Raw genomic sequence first — 19,720 nt, 5'->3', positions numbered from 1 at the left:
ACACAAATCATTGTACAGTCTTGGTGTTAGTTGATAGATTTTGATAGATAGTTTTGGTATTGAAAAAAAAATCACAGTATTTACTTTACTCTTTCAGTCACTGCAAAAGTGTCTGCAGCCAACAATTTAAAACTATGTGCTTGATTCCTGTTTCTCATTGCTATTTAAAAACCATTAGTTTTATCATTATTTCAAAATCTCATGTTTAACAAATGTTAGTGGGCCAAGCAAAATTCAAGAGCTTTCAGGCTGAACTCTCCCAGATGGAAGAAAAACAGTAGGGCCTTAGTTTCTGACATTGCTTTTGTGCTGTTTTTTTTTTCCATGGTTGGTTTGGTTATCTAATTATGGGTGTTTTCTTTGTGTATGTATGTCAAGTGGAACATGATCTCGATCAGATCGACTATATTGATAGCTGTGCCACAGAAGAGGAGGAGGAAGAGGTGAGGCAACCCAAGTGCATGGACTCAGACAGCCTCAGCTCACAATTCATGGCATATATTGACCAGCGGCGAATCTCTAATGAGGTGGTGCTTTTACTTAAATTAGATAAATTCATATGCCCCAGGAAAGCCTTTGTGATGGTATTAATGCTTCTTGTCCTCAGAGGTTTTCTTTGAGTTCGTTTTGGGTTTGGGGTATTTTTTAAGATTGTTTGTTTGTTTAAATATTGCGTCTGATCTGGGGGAAGACGACAGTGCTTTGCTTTGTGGAGTGTCAGAGCTGGAGTGTTAAGCTGCTCCTGAGTGGGAATGGGACCCTTTGGGATATGTGGAATAAGTCTAAGGCAGCCACACTGTTTTCCTGTCATGTAAGTTCTTGCAAGCTTGTGCTTTAGGCATATGTGAAGTAAATGTTTTTTCAAATGGAGTGTTCTCTTCAGAAAACACTGAAGTTGATGTTTCCAGCTGCTAATGTTGATATCTAGAAAATTTTTAACTTTTACTTGGTAGTACTGAATATATACCAGCTTTCTCAAGGGAAGAATGCTGATTGTGTAAAGATTTAGTACAGGAATTTTGCAGCTCCATTAATTTGGCTGTTTGTGTTGACTATAAGTTATTTGCCAGGAAACTTACTGTCTTGAGTACCAATTTTAAGTTTAGACTAACTTACATATTCAGCCGTTTCAGAAAGCCTACTATTTGCAGCAAACTGTTTTCTCTCTTACTATTGAACAAGGCTCGAACCTACAGGTACAGACTTGGTTATGTATATAGTCACCTTTCTGAACAAAACCCATCATCTGTAGTTTCAGATAAACCTGACGTGAAACTGTTCTCAGTCAGTAAAAGTATATGATTAAATGAACAATAGGTAAAATTCTTGCTAGACAGGTTAGAAGATTTTTACGAATATCTAGGAGCAGACATGAGTAGCTCTGGACACTGCCTTGTTTTCTCCTCTCACAGAAAAAAAGGCAGCGGCAGGGGGGAGCAGAACTAGCCTCTCTGATCTTTTTTCCCAACAAGTCTGAACAGTATCTTTTTCATTTTTATTCTCAAATATCTTTCTGTTTGAGCTGGCATGTAATACTTGCACTGGAATGCTGCGTTTTAGAAATCTCAGTAACAGTAACAGCAATGTAATTCCTGAGAGTCAGGATGTGTGCACCCATTTCCCCGCAACATAAGGATGAAGTTAGTTTTCACATATTTTTTGACAGCATTCACAATATTCGAGGCTAATAATAGCTGCTTTAATTGATTGCTTACTGTATCGAAATGATGTTCTGGTGCAGAGAAGGGCAATGATTCCAGTAAAGTTACTGTCGCTTTTCTTTAGCTCATGTCATTTCGTAGCTTTCTAGCTGCACAAGGATTAGTGTGCACTTTAATAAAATTCACTAGAGTTGCTTTGAAATTATATGAATGCCACAACTGGAAGATGCCATTGTTCCAGTTGTAGCAGCCACTGCTGTGAACACATGGAGAAAACTGTTCCCTGATAAGCTATTTGGATGGAACACTTTTGGAAAGTGTCCTCAGAAATCGGACCTATAGAAACAGGTTTTCAGCCACATAATGTTTCCTTCTGTGTTCTGTCAGTCTTAATTAATACCTATGTACTCAGCTATACAGTTCAGTGGCTTATTGTACATACTACATGAATAACTTGTCTGAGAAAATCTTTGTGTTTGCCATGTTTAAGCGGTACCTATTGTGCTGTGATTCAAATGTATCCTTTCAAAGTTTTTTTGTATTTTGAAGCAGAAAGGTATTTGCTCTTTGAGGAAAGAAGAAAAAAAAAAAAACGAAAACCAAAACCGAACATGGATCTTTAGTATTCAAGTAGGAGCCTGGTCCATATTTTTCCCACTTTATAGTACTGTTTACTGTGTTTAAAATCAGTGACACAGATATCTGAGAGGTGAATTCATTTTGCAGATCTCGTAAATTCAATATCAAATCACAAAAGCTGATGCCATTTGAAGCACAGACACAAGAGCAAAACTCAGTAAGGTCACCTATTGGCAATACAACCCAAGGGCTCTTTGCTATAGATAATGAAAAACATTGATCAACATCAAAAAAGCTATTCATAGAGATCTATCTGTATCTATCTACAACAATTAAACTTACATTGTTTGTTTATAACTGAAGTAGTAGTTTCTCTATAAAGACAATCCAAAATATTCTACTACTTAGGAAGGCTAACTGTATGCGATATAGCAACATACATGCAAGCATGAGTGAAAATTTGCAAATTAATCTTGAAAAGTTTCCGTTTTCCTACATTAATGGGTATCAGTAAAAATTTTAAAGTAACACCAAGGGCAGTATGTCTCTGTTCCCAATGGGATAAATCATTTCATAGCTCAAATTAAGCCTGAGATGTTCTCATTCATCCCATGTTTTGCTTTCTTATTCCCTCTGTGTCTTTGTGGCATCATAAGAGAGCATCAGGTATTGTATCCTGTGTTTCTGAAAGTCCAAACTGCATTGCTATACACTTACATTATGTGTTCTTCAGACTTTAACTCTATGTTTCTTCTAAGTGATGTTAACTATTTCTTATTTCTCTGCATGATTCTTCATAGTGGAAGTTTTTAAACTCTTAAATTTATCAATAGGCATATTTAATCTTGAAACTAAAGTTTCTTTAAATCGGAAGAAAAAAAAAAAAACGTGAGCTTGCCTAGTTAGAAATGAACATCCCTGAGTTGTGTTTTGTGGTTCTTTGTCAGATATTTTGAATACCAGTAGTTACAAATGTTGCTCTATGAAGAGATTCTTTGGCATTAATGTGCAGTATTCTGAACAAGTTGCTAATAGTCTTCTGTGTTGTTTTGCTTAGGGCTCACCAGTAAAGCCTGTCTCCATCAGAGAATTTCAGAAAACAGAGGATACAAGACGATATCTACATCAAAACAGGTAAGAATATGTGGTAACAGTAATTTTCTCCAAAGTTTCATGATGAATGCAGAGCACTTACTTACTGAATGTGTTTAGAAAATGACATTGTTATCTGTTGCTTCACCAGAGATGTGCACGGCACTTTATTTGTAAGTTACTGCCCCAGATTAGGTATTTGTATTCTAATAATGGCAGTGACCAAAAGGCTTGGCTGTTCTAGGCCAATGCTCAGCTTTAAATTGGTTGGTTAAAGAAATCTGACAAATTAAAGCATATACTTTTAAATTGATTTAATATCTGCTTTAAATGATTTAATTTGTGCTTTGATTAAATAGTTGACTTGGGATAGACTACATAAAGGACAGAAGGATATATGTACTGCTGGTTTAGGGGAAGCATAAAGAGAGTTGCTGTGGAGTATCTGGTGTGCTATGAGGTCATGTTCTCAGTGGACTCTTGGTACTTGTAGTACTGTAGGGGTTTAGTTTAATTGAATATGTGCTTTTCTGTGCCATAATCATGAACTTAGATCAAGGGGAAGAAGTGTTAGAATGGGAGTAAATGCTGGAAACAGGTTGCTTAGTTTAATGAAGTAGACTTTTTGAATTATATCCATACTCTTTAATGATTACTTGACTTACTGGAGGGAATGCTTATCCATAAAATATGGGTTGGAGTTGGACAGGATATAAATGAGGTGGTTAGGTTTGAGAATAGACTTTTGGGTGTCTAGTTAAAAGAACAGAAGACAAGCAAATGGAACTAAGATCAAAAGTTCTTGCTCATGGAACTAAGATCAAAATTGATAGATCCTTTAATATGCCTTTGAAGCATTTCAGTATTCTGTGGAGTGAAAGTGAATGTGCAAGGACTTAGCAGAAAAGCAGCACAATTGTACTAGGAATACTAAAAAAAAAAAAGCTCAACTGCTAGCCATAAGTATGTCATTACTTACGCTGTCAGTAGAAATTAATTTTTAATGGCATTCTAAAATGGTATTGCAAGAGAAAATGAAATCAAGAACAGTGTGTAATTTTTTTCCAGAGTTATGGCAACATTTTAATAAGTCGGAAGAAGGTCCTTTCCAACCTAAACCATTCTATCATTCTGTGATTCTGTGATTTTGAAATGTGCAGTAAATGTGCAGATACAGTAGCTGTACTGATATAGAGTAACTCCTTCAGCATATATCAGCATTCATTATCCTGTGTCTACAGGTGTCTACAGGTAAGGCATAAAATAATACAGCAGTCTGATGTGTTCTCCGCAAAGAAAGAGAGTGCTCTTGGTTTGCAAGACTGATTTGTTTGTTTGTTTGCTTATTTTTCTATTTGAACATTTGTGGTCAACGTGGAAATAACTAGACCTTACAAACACTGGATTCCATGACATACCTGAAGGAAATAAGAGAAGGCTAGTTAGCCAGCGAAGACCTGCTGTTTACATAGGGAGATTTTAATGATAAAAGAAATTGTAGTTCACTAGCGTGCCCAGTGTTTTCAAAATTTAACTGAAGGATGGCAGCAGATCATCATGCAGAAGTAGTTAATCAAAGATCTAAATGAATTGTAGCTTCTTCATATTATGCTGCGACAGAGTGAAATTCTTAATGAGGCACTAAAACCAGGTCATATGGTTATTGCCTTCAAAATTGTGTAAAAACAGCTGTATTACAATGAGTAATTTCTTACATTTTAAGCTTGTATTAGTCAAATATTTCATTTGTGGCAGCCACAAGCTATAAACTGCTTCCACAATAATTCTGTGCAAGTGCCTTGGCAGGCAGCCTCTTTTTTTTTCTTCAGCATGCTGAAGCTGTTAAAACTCTTAAGAGTTGGATGTAATGCAGACTTCATCTCGAGAGTACTTACGTTAGTTGATTCAGTTCAGTAAATACAGTTTGTGGCTCTGGCCAGACTGGTGCATTTCTGATGCAGCAAAGCTGTGTGTACTCTGGTCTGAATATGCTTCTTGGCACTCGGTTGAAACCAGTCACGTCCGTTCAAAACAGCACAGAAATGGATTTGTCATGTGCATCAGTGCTAATTTAAGTAACAGAGGAGACCTGTAGCGTATGGGTCTTCCACATCTCTTAAGCTTCTCTGTGTAGGATAGGTAGTAAGTCTACACACAGGCAGCATGACTGGCATTTTTTGGAAATCCATTGGTAAGTGTCTGTCTATTCCATAGCTGCCCCAGGAGGGAAGGTTGCAGAGTGTAGGCTGTCAAAACTACTCAATTTCCATCTACTTTCTTTCAAGGAAGCAACATGGCAGGGAACATAATGTAGACTGTGGACCTTGGGAATTGTTTCAGTGCTAGCAGCTGTCTTCTACCAAAGAACTGACTGCAAAATTTCTCTTTTATTTTGGATATGATGGATAAGAGACAGATCAGTTATTGTTTCCTTTGTCGCTTTGATGGCTTGTATACTGACAGCTTGATTGGTGAAGTGAGCAGATTTGTTCTGAAAATATTAGAGGATGCTAGAAACTAATTCCATTCTTTCCAGAGCAGAATAAGGGCTACAATAACGAGAACATAGTCTTAAGAGAGAGATTCCATCTTTGTATATTTTGAAATCATTGTTAATTAAGCAAGTTATATTTATTTGATTATGAACTGCAGTGTTTGTGATCTGACTTGGTATCACAACATGATTTCTTTAGTCATCCTAAGTTTCGCCTTTGTGGTTATCTGAAGTTAATTGTCTAGGCAATTACTTTTACAAAACCATTGTAATCTAGAGAATAATTCATCTGACAGTAGTTTATATGCATCAGCGGCCAATCCCTGTTCCACCTGGTGTTTACCCACAGGGATACTGATGAATTACGAAGACCTGAAACTCTAAATTTGATGCAGGACAGAGAACATCACCAAGTACAAAGGAGTTATATGGACAGGACAGAGAGGTAGGGAAAAGAAACATATTGTTTCTGCTGCTTGATTTTATTTAATTTTTCCCCCCTAAATAACCATAGTAACCAGATTCTATAAATGAGGATAATCTGAAAAGTTCATGGCTTGGTTACTTAACCAGCTTTTAGAGAATGGGTATAAAGTATTGGTTATCTCGATGTAATAGGCCAAACGTACAATCCCACTGATACATCTTGAGCTGCAAAGGAATTTTATCGTAATTCCGGAGGAGAGATAGAAATGACTGCAGAAAATCTGCCATGCACAATGAGTTAAATCATCATTGCAGCACCTGGTTTAAGAGCTTAGCTTAGTAAACAGTTACAGTTCTAGATTTTACAAGATACTCGTGTGTTGCTGACAACTCATGTATGAAAAATTGTTTGTATTTAAGACAAAAAGTCTACTCTCTGTTCTTCCATTTGTCAGGCCCACGGCTGATTCACCTTACTTTCTCTCTCTATCAAGTCACCACAGTCAGGTAACTCTACTATTTTATTCTTATCATAGAGTCATTTAAGTTGGAAAAGACGTTTAAGATCATTGAGTCCAACCATAAACCTAACACTGCCAAGTCCACCATTAAACCATGTCCCTAAGCATCACATCTATATGTCTTTTAAATAAATACCTCTGGATATGGTGACTCAACCACATCCCTGGGCAGCCTGTTCCAATGCTTGGTAACCCTTTCAGTGAAGAAATATTTCCTAATATCCAATCTAAACCTCCCCTGAGTGCAACTTGAGGCTGTTCCCTCTTGTCCTGTCGCTTGTTACTTGGGAAAAGAAACCAACCCCCCACCCCTTGCTACAACCTCCTTTCAGGAAGTTGTAGAGAGTGCTAAGGTCTCCTCTCAGCCTACTTTTCTCCAGACTAAACACCCCCAGCTCCCTCAGCCACTCCTCACAGGAATTGCTCTCTAGACCCTTCACCAGCTTCTTTGCTAATCTTTGGACACGCTCCAGCATCTCAATCTTTTTCATGAAGGAAGGGGCTCAAAACTCAACACAGTGTTTAAGGTGATGCAAAACCAAACTTATGTTAGCTATAAGGCATGGACTGTTTCTCCATAACCCATCTGTTTCACCCTGTGTAGTTCTGTCCTTACAGCCTGGTGCACTGTTTTGTTCCAGGTGACTAATACAGATCCCGAGCTGCACCGCAGGCACATAGAGCGTACCCGTCGGGAGGCACAGCTAGCCGCGCTTCAGTACGAGGAGGAAAGGATGAGAACAAAACAGATCCAGAGAGAAGCCGTGCTTGACTTTGTGAAGGTATCTCCTTTTAGTATCTACTTGACACTTTATGTTTTCCGAATCCCTTAATGAAAGTCAATTGCCAAGATCTTGTGAAACTTGTACGTTTCACTCTTGGGTGTGCGTGGCACTTTATAAAGAAAATGGACAAATAGCATTTAATTCCCTTCAGTGTTGGTGCTGCAGCTTAACATAGAGAAAACGAGAAGTGGGGAGAAAGACAGAAGAGATTTACCCGAAATGTGGTTGTTGTAAAGAATTCTGGTTTTATGTAGTCTGCCTCGTTCTCTCAATTTTTCATTTGCATCGATGTTGCACGATTGGTATTAAGAAAGAAGGGGTCTTTATTTGAGAAGGCGTAGAGGCAATTTAATTTTGAAGACAAATTTAGCAGAGAAGAAAGTAATCATACACACAGGAAGATAATGTTGCCTGATCTATTTTGGTATTTTTGTGATGCATAAATAAGTTGCCCCCAGGTAAAGCATGGGTGCAAACGTATGGTACATCAGATACTCCGTGGGCGCTGTGTCTCCACATTGACTGCAGTGAAAGAGGAAGTGAAGCAGTCTGTTGCTTTACATGCAAACTTGTTTATATGCTAGTAGTCTTAAATTTATTGTACTGTTCACTGCTGTGGTGACCTACCCAAATCTCACCATCACAAATTTAATAGATGTTACAGTTAATGTTATGGGCTTAGGGTGGTCTGCAGAGAGGAAAAGAATGTTATATTGCATTTATGTAATGTATAAAGTTAGTTTCAGGCAGCTAAAACCCTTTTTCTAAACTAGGCTTTTCATTAGCACCAACTTATCTCAGGCCCCTGGCAATGTTTTCTAGAAAAGCTGCTTTTATTAAAGATTCAGCTCAGTCTTTCAGTTAAAGACTTCAGATATTTAGGATGCATTTTATTCATTGATGAGCTTTCGGGGATTTTTGCTTGGTATTTTTTTCTTCTGTTGCCTTTGTTATTCTTGAGCACCTTATTCTCAGCAGTTAAATTCCTCCCTGGGGTTATATTTTGGGTTTATTATGCATCTTTAATATGCAAAAACAATTTAGTTTTTTTTTATTTTGTATGGAATAAAGGCTGTTTTTGTAGTAATAGTATCAGTGAAGTGTCAGCTCACTGGGAATTTGAAATTTCCCCAGTGCATGTTTTATTTAACAGCTAAGACTTCTTGTGTGTTAAAACACTTCAAATTATGCTGTCTTGTTCTGAGTTTTTGTTTCTCTGTCACGTTCTTTCAAATTGGTCTTTCATTTTTCCTTTTTCTCTATAGCAAAAAGCATCCTTAAGTCCTCAGAAGCAAAGTCCTCTGGATAGTGAGGTAAGAGTCCAATAAGAGTATTATTAGGGATGTCAGCACCTGAATTCTTAGCTCCCTCCATCAGCGCTATTTTCCTGATCGTGGAGAACTCTTCAGGACTGGGTTATAGCATAGTTTTTTCACACTTCTTATTAAGCCTTGGGTTGGGTTTTTTTGGCTCATGGGACCAGTCTATATTTCCTTCTGTTCATGTATATTGTCTGTCCAAGTGTGCTGTTTTATTGTATGTTTTTTATGTTCTATACAGAAAATACATTTCATGCTTCATTTTAAGATGCTCCTTGCAAGCACTAGAGTTTGCTTTCTAACGGGAGTATTCAGACAAGTTATTGTGTTACAGTCATCCTTCATTGATCTGTTTTCTCCCAGTTTCCTATCGTTAGATCACCAGTTGCCCCAGAAAGATTAAGCATTAGAATTTTGAGGACTATCAGAAAAATAAATAAAAACATTTTTTAAAAGTATTATTCTATTGTAGTTTTATAATCAAAACCAGTAAGTCAGTAGGGAACACAAATCATGCAAGGTTCAGTCTTCTAGAATATACAGAGCTGAGCCGATGATACCTGTTTGTCCTCTGCGTCAGATTTATGCAGTGATAGCTCTTCCACTGCTTGCCATCCCCACTTTCCTCCAGGGAAAGATAATTCACTTGGCAGTGTTAAGTAGATCAAAATTTTTAATAATATAATGAATATAAATAGTTCTTTAGCAGCATTTTCCAACTGACTCTTTTTTGTTAGAAGATTACCGAAACATGGAGTAATTGAAATAGTTTTTGCTCCTTTTCTTTCTTAATGTTCTTCTGTTCTTAATTTATTCTATTAAAGGCTCCTTTGTTCTACCACAGTAAGAACTGTGAATACATACTTGCCTGTATTTGCTTGAGACAACACAGAAAGCCGAATAATTGATTCCTTAAGTAATATGAATACACTATAAGTCATGGGTCATGTGGCTATATATGTTCCTACAGAGTTACATATGCTTTATGGATTTTTTTTAAAAAGCCTCACAATGCTATAAACAAGCAGTATGTGTTCCAAAATGTCTATGTGTTCACATACCTTGTGTTTCTGCCATTCTGTGTTTCTGACATTACTCCATCTCTCCCACCTCCCAGTGTCCCTTTCCATCCAGAAGGTCTCAGCATACTGATGATAGTGCCTTGTTAGTGGTAAGATCCTGCACGTAACAGCCTTTTTGTGTGGCAGATTCTAGAGCATAGAAATAACAACGTGTTACAATTGTCTCAGATTAGACCAACTCTTTTAGAGCTAATCTAAATAGCATAAAACATGACTACCTTCTAAGAAGCTTAGCTGTGAACTTTAATATTATGACTATGTTCATACTTGTACTGTCAGCCATTTATTTATAACATAGTGATGTTTTTCCACAAAATAATTTATGCATATCCTTTGCTGAGAGCAGGAGAAAATTACTGATAGTAAAGAACAGCTTCTAAAATGAAAAATTCACCTATAGTTGTTCTGGTTTGATTTCTACTCTGTTTAGCTTGCTTCCTAATTGATGTGCTCTTCAGTGTCAAGTAAGCAATTTTATTGCTTTGAGTACAGCCTTCTACTTAAGTTGTCTGCATCCTGCACACGCTGCTTAGAAATACTTAGTATCTTGGTAACCATAGCATAGCACAGGGAAAAACTGCCCTACATATCAATGCTACAAATCATTAAATGTTCCTCATACCCTTTTATTGTTTATTGATGAAGGTGTCTTAAAAATAATCCATTTTCAACACTTAGCAAAAATGAAAACGTTTATGTACGTAATTCATGTTTTATGCTATTTCTTCCTTTATGGCATCTTAGTGATGTAGCATAATTAAAGAATATAATTAATGCCATAATCCATGTCTATAAAAGAAAAATACACCCGATTTGCTTGTTGTTGCATGACTGCATGCCTGGGATTTATTTTCTTAATTCATGTGCTTCCATTATCTGCCTACATTTTCTTTAGGCAGTGCTCTTGGTTAGAGTATCTCTCTCCAGAATGTGTTGGTCAAGATATTTACTGTCTCTTTATTCAGACTTTTTGGATTTCCTGCTTTCACGTGACTAGCGCTGTGTGGGAGACAAAGAAAGCTTATAATAACACAGAGAGATTTAGTGATCATGCATGTGCCTGTTTAGAGAAATCACAATCAATTAGCATATTGAAATGCGCTTTCATATGTAAACAATAAGAAATAGGAGAATAGCAGTGGTTTGGCTTAAATGTTGATGCTCTGTTGTCAGTGAATTCATATTTGGAATGTATTTTAAAGACACCTTTAAGGACCCCGTTTCTATTTGATTGTGTGATCCCATGACTTTTGTTTGTTTCCTTTGTGTCTTTAACCAAGTTACATCCTTGCACTTCACAAAAATGTGGACAGACTGGTAGGGGAAGATTGAACTAGATTGGAAAGCAATAATTTCTCTGTTCATTTTTCTTTTGATTCTTTGCTCTTTTCAGCAACACTTAACTATAGTAGTATATGAAATACTGGGTTTTCTGAACTGCTGAAGGATGTTCTGCAGCTCTATTTTGTAGTGGAAATACACACTGTGTCTAATGATGACATATGCCAGGGCAGCTGTTTCTGGCAATTATTGTAAGTGGAACATTAAGCCCATGCTAGCTCATGAATTTGTAGCATTTTTGTTTCCACAAATGTATTTTGTATGGTAACTACAAGGAAATGTTCATTACTTTGCTTTAAAAAAAAAAAAAAAAAAAAAGTTCTGTCATAAGAGTTGAAATTACTTTTACCTTTTTCTACTCTGATGCATTGCGTTTGGCATTTTCCTTGTCCTTATGGATTTGAAATTTAACTAGGTCTGATTGGTGGAGGAAAAAAAACATCCTCAGAAAAGTATAGAGGCATTTCATATTAAAATTCTATTCCGTAATAGCAGTTTTCAGTACACATTTTCCATTTAGGTACTTTCCTCTCTGTCTTTTTCTCTCTCTACATAAACACTGCATGCAGTAGTGTAAACTTTACCTTACAAAACTTTTGGACAGTGAAACTTGGGGATAGGCTAGTTTAAAAAAAAAGAATTCAAACAATTTAAAAAAAAAAAAAAGTTCTGCTAGATTTTCCACTGATTGTTCTAGCTTTATGGTGTGGGAATAACACTTTGTGGCAAAAGAGGTGAATAATTACACAGAGGTATAGTAAAAGATCTTTTGTTCAGGATTTTCTCTCATTAAATCAGAGCTCTAAACTGAGCAGTTGCTTTTCTTTTGCTCCAAACAATGTTTTCGGCTCAAATGTAAGGAAAAGATTAAAGAAGTAATAAGTCTAATATGTAGTTGGAAAGCAAGTGAGCTTTCTTTTATTTTACTGCTCCCCTCTTCCGGTATTGTTACTGCTTTACAAAAATTTTCTGAAGACCAAAATTTAAGTTTTTAATCTCCTTTTTTTTAAATCTTACATCATGTTTCTTTTGGTCTTCTCTTTGTTGTCTTTTATCACTAATTAAAATGTATTCACATTGCATAGGTTACTCTGACTGTTTCCTTCTGTTTGTAAACAATTTCAGGGCTGTCTCTTTGAACTCACAAAACGACTACCCATACTTTCTAAGAATGTTAATAGTTCAGTTTACTTGTATGGTTCTTCTACATGTCTGTGATCAGAAGTGAAGTGGAGTTTGGCTGTAGTACTTCATTGCACATTGGTGGGTTTCTTTATGTTGACCTGTTATAGCCAGACTAGCTAAAATGTTGCTGAAGAAACGTAGTCACTGGCCTCTGAGAAAATGTGCCGTATAACTCAAAGTTTCATATTAGTCATATCCTTCTTGCTTTTCTCACAAGGGTAGCCCCATTCATTACAATTCAGATTACTTGTGGAGATAGTATCAAGGCTTCAGACTTAGCTAATTATTTCAGCCTTGATTGCTTCTAAATCTGATTTTTCCCCAACTATAATCTTCTTTTCTCCCAAACTGTCCCTTACAAGGTGAGTACTGTGGAAGGAAAAAAACCCCACTGCTGCTCAATTTCTCTATTGTGAAGCCTGTGAAATACTTGATAAGCATCAGGCAGCTGGTGTGACCTCTTCCTGTCGTAACCTTTGTGTCATTGCTGCCTTGTGCTCCCTTCATTGTGTTGTGTTTTCTTCTTGTGGTCTCAAACATGGCCTGAGGCCATCATGTTACTGTCAGCACATGGGATCTCTGAAACTTTTTAAGTTAAGGCTTTTAGGCACCAGTGCGTTCCAAGTAGTAATAGTATGGGTAAAGTAAGCAGGACTTGAATTATGCTAACTTGTATGCTGGAGTTTTCTCTCAGACTGTTGGCATCCATTTGTGTATTCAAATGTTTAATAATCAAATTCCCTTAAAATATCCTTATTTGGTTGGTGCGGAGTTCTGGTTGGGCTCTGCTTTGGCAGTCCCTGTATCTACAGTTGTTTCTGGCGCAGGGAGACTTCTCTGACTTCAGTGTTAGACCTAGAGGCCAAGAGCGGCGTGTGCAGTAGAGTGTTTTAAGTCTGAATTGCAGCATCCTGGTTCCTTTTGTATTGCGGCTACCTTTTCTTACAGTTGTTCTTTGCCTCACTTCTTCCTTTCTTCCCTCTCTTTCTTTCCTTGCTGTCCTTGACAGAATGGCTTTGAGCCTCTCTTTGTGTTTGAGATTGACAATAACACCAATACCATTAAAAGAAGGCCAGGGACTCGCAAACAGGTGAAGAGCATGCAGTGTGTTGCTGTTGTGATTGTCCTACCCTGTGGTGTGCCGTGTTCCCCCCCCCTTCGCTCACTGCTGGGTACGTGGATTGTGATGACTTCTTGTTAGTCTGTGTCAAGGTTTTGTTGCTCTTTTCATACAGGAATAAACAGTTATGTTAATGTTACAGACCACCTCCTTCTGGTTTATTTTACTGTTCTCATATAGTAGCTAATGTTTTGCCCAGGTCAAGTGATATTTTGAAACTCTTAAAAAAAAAAAAAAAAACCTCAATTTTTGCTATACATTGCTGTGGAGAAAGAGGCTGTTTTGAGGATCAGCTGTTAAGTCTGCATAGGGCATAAAGACATTTGCGTTTAAGGCTTGCCCAGAGGATAACCTCTCCTTCTAGTCCTTCCTGGCTGTACTGTTCTCAAGTGGCAGAATAGTTGTGAATTGTTTAAAATATTAATGCTCCCAAGTGTGTCATTCGCATCTGCAGAGTTTCTAGGTGTCATTTGGTGTTCTTTTCCTGTGCTGAACTGCCACTTTGCTATTTGAATGCTGTTTCAGAAAGTATAGTTTCATTCTTCAGCCGTTCAGTCCTCAAGTGTTAACATTTTGGTTGTGCTCTCAATAAGACACAGAATTTGGCCTTCCAGATTGGCACATCGGAGCTCCCATTCTGGAAACATGAAATCATTTTTTATTTTGTTGGTTTTAATATTGGTTGTAATTGAAATTTGGCTGCACTTTATTTGTGACAACACTGTGAATCTTTACACTGACATCTTCCCTGAGAGCTAGATTCCACCCTCGGAATGTTATTTACTTTGTGCATAATTCAGAAGGATCGGCATTAGGTGTTTGTGGCAGACACAAAGTGTATATTTTTGCGTCTGTTAGATGTGGGTTTCTCTGATTTTTACAAAGATGATAGGAAAATAACTTATTAAAAATGCATAACATACTTGAAACATTAAAAAGCAAGCTATTTTGAACAGTGGCTCAGAATAAACTGTTGTAGGGTAAAATGTCCTTTTGTCTGATGGAGTGGGTGTTACATTAGGTGTTACTAAAGAAGTTTTCACCTCAGTTATTGTTCTTAGTTCTGCTTTTGATGTCACTGTGTTGTGTATAAAAGAAACATCGCACTTCCCAAGCTTATTAGCCAGAAAGTTCAGGAGGATAGGGAGGCATTTAACTGTAGTTCAGCAAGTATGTATCTGTTGCCTGTTGAGTGTTTCTGAGAATGTGATCATGATCACCTCTTCCTTTTTAACTTGTCTGCTGCATTCCTCCCATGTGCATGACCTATCAGCCACTTGCTAACACCGCTACTGCCTTCTCTTTCTCTCTACGTTCAGTCACTCTCAGGGTTGAATCAAGAAAGCTGTGCTACTGCCCTGCCTAATGCCTCTACCTTCAGTCCTGTCAAGGTATCTCTTGCTATTATCATTCACCAGTAAAGCCAAGAAAAAACTCTTGGATCCACACATCTGTTTAGACAGGTGTTAGTCTGTCAGCTTCTAATCAAAGGTTCAGGTAGGGTATGAATCTGATTTACCTGATTAAACTGTAATAGATATTACCTCATCTTAGCTTTAGGCTGTGGCTGCAGGAGGCCTAAGCTATCAAAACGTGGTAACCAGTCTCTGCGCCGAGGGGTTCTGGGTTTTCTTTGATGTCACTTTTTATGATTTTCTCTTGACCAAGTTGAGTTCATCAAAAGTACTTTTGTTGTATTCTTTACCAGCTTACTTTCACAACTGGATACAAGTATCCTATATTTCTTTCTCTTCTGTGGATACTGCTATACTGAATGTGTTCATCACAAGAAATCGTTTGTGTAAGCACTGTAATAAAACCACAATGTGTTTCACTAGGGAGAGTGATGTTCAGTAAATAGCAGTTTTGCATTAGCAAAGATGTCGAAGAGGTATATCCTTATGGGTGCTGCTGTAATACAAGTTCTGCTTGTTATTTAATTCTCTGTTTTTCTGTGTCCCCTTTGCAAAGAATATTTTGGAAGTTTTGGGTGGAAGGAAGAGTAAACAAAGATCTGTCATTGCACAGTCAGTGCTGTTTCATCATTCTTTTTCCTCAGAAAAAAAGGAATTATGTCATTTATGCAAAAGAAAAAACTTTGTCACTTTCTGCAGACATGAGACTTGGGGAACAACATACTGTGGTTTTTCATATTTGTGGTTTTTTTTCTGAAACGCATTTAGATGGATGGAGCCTTTTTTAAAACACAGCAAATTAAATGTAGTCACAGCTTTTACAGATTAGGACCATTTATACTCTTCTGCTTTTTTGTCCACAGAGTGATGACAGATCTACCATCTCCCCTGGCTCACCTAACACTCAGACAGGTAACAGGGAAAGGAAGAAAATTTTCTGAAAAATAAAATCAAAATGCCTGCTTGCTTATTTGTTCTATGAAGAGAAGGGAGTGTGTGTTCTCATTTCTGTATGTGGCACTGCCGTGTTTGAGAATTTACCCAGTTATTTGGGTCTTCTTAGAAACACATGAGGGAAGAGACAACAGGAATGAAGCGTGTCCTCGGGCAGAGCATAGGGTTTGGCTGGTTTAGGCCTTCATACAGGCTTTGGCACACAGATGCATTCAGCAACAGTTAGAACAGTTGTTGGAATCGGTATGTGGAATGTGCTTTGCATGCAAGTGTCCCTGGAAGTGCCTTTTCCTGCTCTGCGCTTTTATCATGCATGGCTGTAATTTATTTTGTCATTATTATGTTAAAATTTTTGTTTTGTTCTTTTTAATTACCACATTGCTGAACCCATTTCCTATTTAAACTCTAACCATTTCCTTCTTCCTCCTTTCCTTTCCTGTGCCTTTCCACATTTGTTTAGTGCACCTTTCCCCTCCATGTCCTGGTCATGCAGCCCCGCCTTCCTATAGAAACCCTTCCCAGCGACCTGAGAGTTTCCTTTTCCGAGCAGCTGTCAGGGATGAAGCAAACAAAGGTAGGTTATATAGCTCAGAAATTAGCTAGTTTTGCTACGTTATATTAACATCTAAATTACCTAGGTTTTGCACCGTTTTGTTACTTCAGGTCATTATCATCAAACTACTCTTAGAGTTCCATTTATAAACATATGGCATTAAGTACTTTGTGAACAAGCAATTTTTTATTTAGAGCTGTCTTTTGTTGTATTTGTGGAAATGTGGGAATTTGTTCTTCCTGGTCTGTGCTTGCACCTAAAAAGATACCAAGGAAATGCCACACACAAAAGCCTTTAACAACTGATGAAGGCAGCTTGATAAATTTTGCATTGCACAGTCACATGTAACAAAATTGCAATTTCTGTAGAAAAACTGAACTGTTTCAACATACTTCACCCAGCAAAACTTTGTCCTCCTTTTGTGAATGGTTATTAGCCAACAGACAGAAGAGAATTTAAACAGAAAGGAAAATGTGTTATAGAACACCTCATTTAGATTAGTAGGCCATTGGCTTGATTAATAGGCAAATGAAAGAAACAGATTTGTGAAAAGGAATGCACTGTACCCATTCTGGAACCTTATGTGTGCACATGTAGTCCAGCAGTGAAGGACAATCAGCCAAACCATGCTTAGTGATTTTCTGTCCTTCCTGCTGCTTTTTTAGTTGTTACTTCATCTTCTGCCCGTGCCTTGTCTCCTGCTAATGATTCTGCAGACCCCAGAGTACGACAAAACTCCAAACAGCGAGAGGAGGAGCTGGAGCTAATAGAGCAGCTGCGGAAGGTAAGTGCTGCCAGGAGCCAGTAAGTGGACATCTTAGTAAATGCATTGTGTGCACCCTGCTAGATCTGTCCTGTGTTTGGGACCAATTTCACTGAACCAGTATGGTGCACAGCTAATCAAAATTAAATGGTATATATTAAAAATATATATATTAAATGGTATAGTCTGGTTCTTTCAGACGGACACAGTGGTGTTCCCTTTGGGTTTTGTGGTGGATAAAGTCAGCCTCAAATTCTGTAAAATAAACTGCTGACTTCTGCTTCGGAGTGTCCAGTGATCTCTGCTTTTAAAAGGAATGTGTGCTTGCTTTCTTTCTTCCTTATCAGCCTTCACACTTGTAAGGAACTCCCTGGGAAGTTGCCTCACTGTCTTCCTTTTAATCTCTTTTTTAAAACTCCTCTTTGCTGTAAAGCCCACAGGAAAGCAGATGGAGCGCAGAGACTCCTGCCAGTCATGCAGACAGCGTTGCTCTGGATCTGTCTGTTGATTCTTGCCTTATCCTTAGTTAAGTGCAGAACATCTGAGGGACAGATACTCCTTATACTTGTGCTTTTTGTCTGTTCAGGGCCACGACACTCCTGGATTGTGCCCAGGTACAATGACAGTACATGTGAATATAGACAAGGCCATATGGCGTTAAGGTCCTGCTCTGCTTTGCCCCAGACTAGATTCCGGAGAGCAGGAAAGGATTCCTTGAAGTGTTCTAATTAATTGTTTGAACTGTCTCAAAAAATAAGAATTCCTACTCATTAAAGCTGATTTTAAAAGCCATAAATGTCCCAGATGGACAGACAGAGTTGCTTCTTTTTGTAAATGTTAAAGTAAGGACATTCTCCTTTCTCTAAAAGGAGAAAGTTACCTGAAATAAAACAAAGCAAAACTTTTTGCTGTTTGCAGACCCTTTCTTTTGTTATCTTAGAATGTTTTGTGTGTAGTCTGTCTCTTGTTCTACTTTCCAGGTAAGCTTAAATTTTTTTTTTTTTTAATGCTTAAAAAAATTTAGATACAGCATAACAACTCAGTGAAATTCACACAGTATTTGAAATAAGATTAAAAGCCTGAACTGAATTTTTATTCAGTCCCTTACACAAATGCTAACTGCCTCATTTTTTTAAAAAACTATTTATGCCAACTAGTTCAGGTTTTATTTTACAGGAAAAAATGTTGTCTTGACTTTTGTTAACTATGTTGTCCTCCAGCCAACAAAGACAATTATTTTCAGTTCCTTTGGCACAACCGTTCTCTGAGAATACATAGGATTAGGAATACTGTTCCTAGACCCTGATTTCCGTTATTTTTGAATAATGGTTGTCTGAGTCCCCTGTGCTGTACAATGAAAACTGTTTATCATTGAACTCAATTGCTCCCAGATTCTGGACAGCTCTGGGCCACAGTTGTGCACAGAGCCTTTCTTGATGTTACTCAGAAAGCTGTTTAGAAATGTTACAAGGCTGGGCAGAGGATTGTAATGCAGGCACTTCTGCCTCTTATAAAATGTTCTACAGAATAAAACAGTTGGAGGAAACCAGATCTTACTTCTTGTGTGTCCATGTTCACTTTTCTACAGAATATAGAATCACGGTTGAAAGTGTCATTGCCCAGTGATCTTGGAGCAGCTCTCACCGATGGTGTTGTTCTATGCCATTTAGCTAATCATGTGCGTCCCCGATCTGTTCCCAGCATTCACGTCCCCTCACCTGCTGTTGTAAGTATGTAATAATGATAATATTTTATAGGTGTCAAAAATCACGTTCAGCAAAGTTCTGTAATCCAGACAAATTCTAAATTCAGCATTCTCCTCTGTGAATGTATGTGGCAAAAACTAACCGTCTGTTCTGTCTAAAAAAGGGTTTATAGTTTCATGAAAATAAATTATATTTGGTTTTGTTACACTTTAATGAAGTTACTTCTAACACAGATTGTAAGCAAATGTTAAACGTTTTCGAGTTCTCCCTTGAAATGTTGACTTGAAAGCTAGTGAAATGAGACAGTTCAGCATGAGAACTGAAATAGATCAAAAAAGGTCCAAGAAGATAGATCAAAAAAGATCAAAAGGTCCAAGAAGTTCAGGAAAACAGATAGTAGGGAAATACATTATCTACAACATTTAGGATCCCACTACGCAAGACAGTGAAAACACGCAGAGACGCCAGGTTGATTCCTGTGTCCACTTTACAGCACTACAGATTCCTCTGCTTAGGAATTTTAGCAGAGCACACTCAAGCTACTTGGCGAACAGCATCTCTTGGAACAAAATAAATCCAGTCATACCTCTGTGATAGCAAGAAAAAAGGTTGTTGTATCTGGGAGCTGTTCAGAGCAAGGAAGGAAGCGCACAGAGAAGACTAAAAATTTCTGAAGTTGTTTCTCTTACTCTGCATAACTGCAGTGTTTTCTGGAAAGCAACGA

The 19,720-nt window shown here is 37.6% G+C and overlaps 1 protein-coding gene across 1 annotated transcript in view; it reads left to right on the top strand.

Annotated features, from left to right (window-relative positions):
• Nucleotides 1-19,720, top strand: part of LRCH3 (leucine-rich repeats and calponin homology (CH) domain containing 3) — a 68,185-nt gene that overhangs the window by 41,138 nt on the left and 7,327 nt on the right. The window contains exons 9-19 of the mRNA XM_009883407.1: nt 379-527; nt 3,298-3,374; nt 6,708-6,759; nt 7,415-7,555; nt 8,824-8,871; nt 9,995-10,048; nt 14,925-14,996; nt 15,884-15,932; nt 16,435-16,548; nt 17,193-17,311; nt 18,879-19,016. Coding sequence (XP_009881709.1) covers nt 379-527; nt 3,298-3,374; nt 6,708-6,759; nt 7,415-7,555; nt 8,824-8,871; nt 9,995-10,048; nt 14,925-14,996; nt 15,884-15,932; nt 16,435-16,548; nt 17,193-17,311; nt 18,879-19,016 — 1,013 coding nt within the window. The remainder of the gene's footprint in view (nt 1-378; nt 528-3,297; nt 3,375-6,707; nt 6,760-7,414; nt 7,556-8,823; nt 8,872-9,994; nt 10,049-14,924; nt 14,997-15,883; nt 15,933-16,434; nt 16,549-17,192; nt 17,312-18,878; nt 19,017-19,720) is intronic.

The sequence above is a fragment of the Charadrius vociferus genome, unplaced genomic scaffold (genome assembly GCF_000708025.1).
Source record: "Charadrius vociferus isolate BGI_N301 unplaced genomic scaffold, ASM70802v2 scaffold214, whole genome shotgun sequence".
Classification (NCBI taxonomy): Eukaryota; Metazoa; Chordata; class Aves; order Charadriiformes; family Charadriidae; genus Charadrius; species Charadrius vociferus.
Note: the sequence above shows the minus strand (reverse complement) of the source record. Positions and strands in the feature narration are given on the sequence as shown.